This window comes from Orycteropus afer, unplaced genomic scaffold (genome assembly GCF_000298275.1).
Source record: "Orycteropus afer afer isolate SDZICR_OR568_19922 unplaced genomic scaffold, OryAfe1.0 scaffold00374, whole genome shotgun sequence".
Taxonomy (NCBI): domain Eukaryota; kingdom Metazoa; phylum Chordata; class Mammalia; order Tubulidentata; family Orycteropodidae; genus Orycteropus; species Orycteropus afer.
In genome coordinates, this window is record NW_006921961.1 from 1,001,518 (window position 1) to 1,006,512 (window position 4,995).

A 4,995-nucleotide genomic window follows, 5' to 3' on the forward strand; every position below is an offset into this window, starting at 1 on the left:
TTTCTGAGATAAAATTGTTCTTTTGTTTGATCCAGCTCTATGGGACTTCGATTTAATGGATGGAAGGAGAGTGGAGTGAGAGGGTAGAAGAGTGGGACAGGTGCATTAACATGAGTTATATTTCAGACGATTTAGACAACAACAGAATTACCAAAGAAGTACTGTGCATGTTCAAAGGATTGGGGGCTAGGAGATCACCTGCAGTCACAGTCTAGAAAGAAAATTAAACTTTTTTTTTTTTCCCAAAACCTTGGTTTAAAGCAAGGGTAAGATTTTAACAGGGAGATGTTGAGGGGCATATTGGTAGCTGTCTTAGGGTAATTAAGACTAGCTGATATAACTGAGAAACCTCCAAATCTCAGAGACATGAACTAACATGATTACCCCTTGTTCACAGGAAGTCTGATGTGGATAAGGTAGCTTTCTTCCATCTTGTAGTTATCCTGGAGTGTGTCTGCCACTGGTTCAGCCACACACTGCTGGCCAGGAGGTACCCATGGATGATGATTACAGACATCCACACTGTCAGACAAAGAAAAAAAGCACTGAACCAGGAAAAGCCTCTTTCTGTTACAGTGTCCCTTTAGCACCTTCTGTGATACTATGCTGATTGGCCAAGGAGAAACGTTCATATGGTTCAGTCAAGTATCACACAGGGTAGGTTTGGAGATGAGAGGTAATAAGTTGATTACTGGCACAAAGCACAACTCATATTACCTGTTTTATAGGTCAAAGTATTGTCCTCAGCAGTGCTTCCTCTTACCATAGAGTTATTCTCTACGGCAAAGAAGGCAGAAATACTTTACTCTGAATGTTAGTGTTAAAAAGTACAAACATTCCTTATGACAACTGAAGGGTGTATTGACTTAAACACAGTGTCACCTTAGAAAGTGGAGCATACTAGTTTGTCGGTAAGAGACAAAAGAAAGGTGGAAGGGAGATGGAACTGGACACTAATAGGTTCAGTCCTGGACACACAAGTAGATTCAGAGAAGTCTCAGAAGAGGTGATGGATAAAAGAGTTTACACACTTTTTAAGGTTTTCTGTTAAGTATTATTGAATGTCCGTTTCCTTAATTAACTACCTTTAAAGGAAGCTGTTTGGAGGCAAACATTAAGAATTTTTAAAAAAATAGTATACTTTCAACTATTTTAAATTATACGTACTTTATTTTATAGTAGACACTGTAACACTTGTTTGAGCATTAACAGTAAGCAGGGTTTTTTTTGTGTTTATATATATATATATATATATACACACACACACACACACAATTTATTTATTTATTTATTTATTTCATACAGGATAAGCCAGCCAGCAAAGAAAAATCCAAGGCACCAGTAAGAATTTTACCACAACTATCTACGGTAATTTACCTATACACTCTCATTCCATTTTTTACTCCTTAAAAATGTTGTTTAGTAGGGTTTTAAAGTTGATAAATAAGTTACTGAATTTTTGATTTTGGGTCCTCTGCTGTATTTCTTTTTTTTTTCTAGGGGAGAAATTCTATGAGGTGCATATTTTATGAAAAATAATAGTCTCAATTAACTAACTCTAAGCTATACTTTCCTAGTCTGTACAAAATATTTGAATATTTTGGTTTAAAAACTTCCAAGATAGACAAGCAGGAAGAATTTCTGTGTTGGAGTCAGGAAACTGGTCTTGGGTTACAGCTTTGTCCCTGACTTTGACCTCAGGAGAGTCACTTACATCACGGAGCCTAGTTTCTGAGTTTGAAAATGAGAAGAGAGTTGATTTGATGATCTCAGAGGAGGTGGCACTTTCAACACCAAAGTGTTCTGCACAGATTCCTCAGACCTTGACATTCTTTTTCATTATTATGATGATAAATCATCATTGTTCCATAAAAGAAGTAGTTAATAGACATTTTCAGTTGATAAAGTGCAAGTTAGATTTTATTGTAGTAAATTTTATCATCATAATTATCTTGAGTTTAATAACATTGTAACTTGTAAAACTTTGGTTTAAATAATATAAATGTTATTTGTTTTGAAAGATAATGTAAATCTCAGAATGAGGAATAAAATGAAATTGTGTTTTATGTAGAGATGATTCCTGATAATTAGAAATGAAAGTCTTTCTTTTTTTTCTTAGAACACTTGAATGAAAATTGTTAGATGAATGATCTAGAGCATTTCAAAATACATGCTTTAACTGAAAATACATTTTTATTCATCATGTTAGATTGTGACACCAAGTCCTATTTAAGAAAAAAATCTCAAAGCAGATTTTCCCTAGTTCATCAAAATCTATTATAAGGTTTCTACGGAAGGAAGGTTGGGCAATCTACTTCTGTAGTGGTACTGCGTCGGCAACCCAAGGAGGGGTCACTATGAGTCGTGTCTGACTTGACGGCACATAACAACAACAACAACAACAGTTTAAAAGACCTGCAAGGCAATAGACATTTTATCTTCTTCTTTAAAAATTTAACAAGCTTTAAAAATGAAAAAAAAAATTGTCATTAGCTTTTGTGTATTATTTGCTTACAGTTTTAGAAATACCACTATAAGTTTACTTATTGAATAAATATTTAGTGGCTTAGATAAATAATAAGCATTTCTTATCAGTGAAGCACATAATCTAAAATGTCTTTGTTGGTTCATTTAAAACCCGATTTTATGTTCATGTCTGCTTGTATTTTTCCAGTTTTTAATGTGTTCTTTGAGTTTTATGTTTTTTAAGGAAAATTATATTTTAAGAGCTATTTTAAAAACAATTCATTGCATTTTCAGAAACTCTTTTCATCTGAACATTTAAGTTTTCACTTGGATAAAATGTTCTCTCAGCAGTTGAGACCTAGAGAGGTTTTTGCTTCATGAGTCTACAGGTGATCCCTGTCATTAAAATCAAGGATGACCTTACAATAAATAAAAGTCCCTTCCGGGCACACCTCACTCACTGGCCTTCCCATGAATTGTAAATTCTTCATGGAGCAAGATGAGAGTGGGAGGCTGGAAGGGCAAATGGAAGAAGGGAAGAACATTGACTTTGAAGGTGTCCTAGCGTTGTTTTCTTGTGAAACAGAAGCCTGAAACAAAGACTTGTGTACAGGTAGCTTATTTAGGAAGTGATGCTAGGAAGCAGGACTGAGGGAGTGAGGAGAGTAAGACTGGGTAGGGGGAGACGCCAATGCAAACAGGTGCTATCAAGCTGATCTCCACACTAGGCAACTGGGATGACCCTGCTATGCCATTTCAGGAAGATTTTAGAATGCTTCCTGGAATTGTCCATCTAGGATGGTCAGGGAGTAGCGTTTCTCCATCACTTCTCATTCCTCATTGCTTGAGAATTACTCTTGATGGCATTAACTCCCACCCAGCTCTGGTTGCTCATGTATGTGTGCACAGTGGGTTGCTTCTAGAACCCCAAGCTATGGCATGAAGGCAGAAGGCAAAAGACATTTTCACTTGAGATGAAATGCCATCTTTTCTACATGAGTTGGAGCCAGCACAAGACTGTTTACTATACCAGGTCTGGAATCAGAGGTGAGGCCAAGAAGATGTGACACAGAGTTCAAAGTCATCTGATAAAAAAGTCAATAGAATTCCCTTTGGACCATCCTCATATGAGTGCCAAAGCAGGCAGAATAGATGACATGATGAAGTCATCATCTGAAAGGAAGACAGACAAAAATGGAATTGTCAATGTGAAAATTACGTAGAATTTTCTTTAAAATCCACATGTCTGGGTGTATTGAAGAACGATAGCCTCCAACAACAGTGACCCTGCATTCTATAATTGCAGTAATTGACTTGAGCTAATTAGTAGTTTCTTTTCTAGAAATGTACGTGTTCTGTCTGCCGCAGTCCCTGCCACACTCTACTGTTACCCAACACTGAAGCTGAGTACCAGTTGCCTATCATCACTAGCCTTTCTCTCTCTTTTATGTTAACCTACTTAGATCCTATAAGAATTTGGACCCTTGCCTTAAATGAAGGATCCCTTATGGTACAGTGGTTAAAGTGTTCAGCTGCTAGCTGGATGATCTGTAGTTCAAATCTATGAGCTGCTCCATGGGAGAAAAATGTTTTTCTGTAAAGATTCCAGCCTTAGAAACCCTATGGGTCAGTTCTCTCCTGTAGGGTAACTATGTCACTATGAGTTGGAATCAATTTGACAGAAACGGATTTGGTGTTTGTTTTTGCCCTCAGTGATGGAATAAATTTGTAATCTATCAGCGCAATCTTAGGCAGCTTAAAGTCATGAGAACAGGAAGACTTTATGGAGCTGGAATGCAATGGCGACTAGCAGAGGGTGCCTTTCATTAAAATGAAAATGAAAATTGTTAAATAATTGCTACTGCCTGTTCTTTGAATCACAATCCACCAGAATATCCACTGCTTTATGTATTCCTTTGTTTATATATTATCCTTTGGGGAAAGTAGACTTTCTGGAAGGAACACCCCATTCTTAGGTAACACATGTTCACGTCAAACCAGGGCAGGGCCTTTGGTAGTGTCCTATCTGTCACAAATCACTGCCATTCACAGACTTGAGTAAGAGGTGCTGTTAAGTGTTTATGCCTGGTTCCCAGATGTTTTGATATGTTTGAGAAGAGTCTGTGTTTATGAATAGTTCAATTCATGAAAAAAAGTTTTTCTGATATTGTTCTGTTATTGCTATTTAAATTTCCTATTTTAGGTGCGTACAAAGCCCCAGTGGCAGCAGGCAGCACCATCATTCCTTTTGAACATAAAGCAGGATGATGATGTTCCAGAAGAGTTTAGCATTAAAAATGAACAGTCATACGGTAAGAACTTCAGGAGTCTAAATCTGATTTAAGGAAGTGTTCTAAAGAAAAAAATAATGCAACATTTAGTAAATAGAGTAATAAAGTTATGATACTTAAAATCACATTTTTATCAGAGAAATTCTCCCAAATATTTCCCTCAAAAAATAATCAATTCCTGTTTTCAGTTATTAAAAGAACTAGATGGTGCCCAGCTACCACTGCCATCTACTTGGAA

General features: G+C 36.5%; 1 protein-coding gene across 1 annotated transcript in view; it reads left to right on the plus strand.

Annotated features, from left to right (window-relative positions):
* Positions 1-1,296: 1,296 nt before the first annotated feature.
* Positions 1,297-4,995, plus strand: part of DNAH7 (dynein axonemal heavy chain 7) — a gene marked incomplete at its 5' end in the record, with an annotated part of 302,031 nt that continues 298,332 nt past the window's right edge. The window contains 2 exons of the mRNA XM_007953149.2: positions 1,297-1,368; positions 4,670-4,778. Of these exons, the coding sequence (XP_007951340.2) occupies positions 1,297-1,368; positions 4,670-4,778 (181 nt within the window). The remainder of the gene's footprint in view (positions 1,369-4,669; positions 4,779-4,995) is intronic.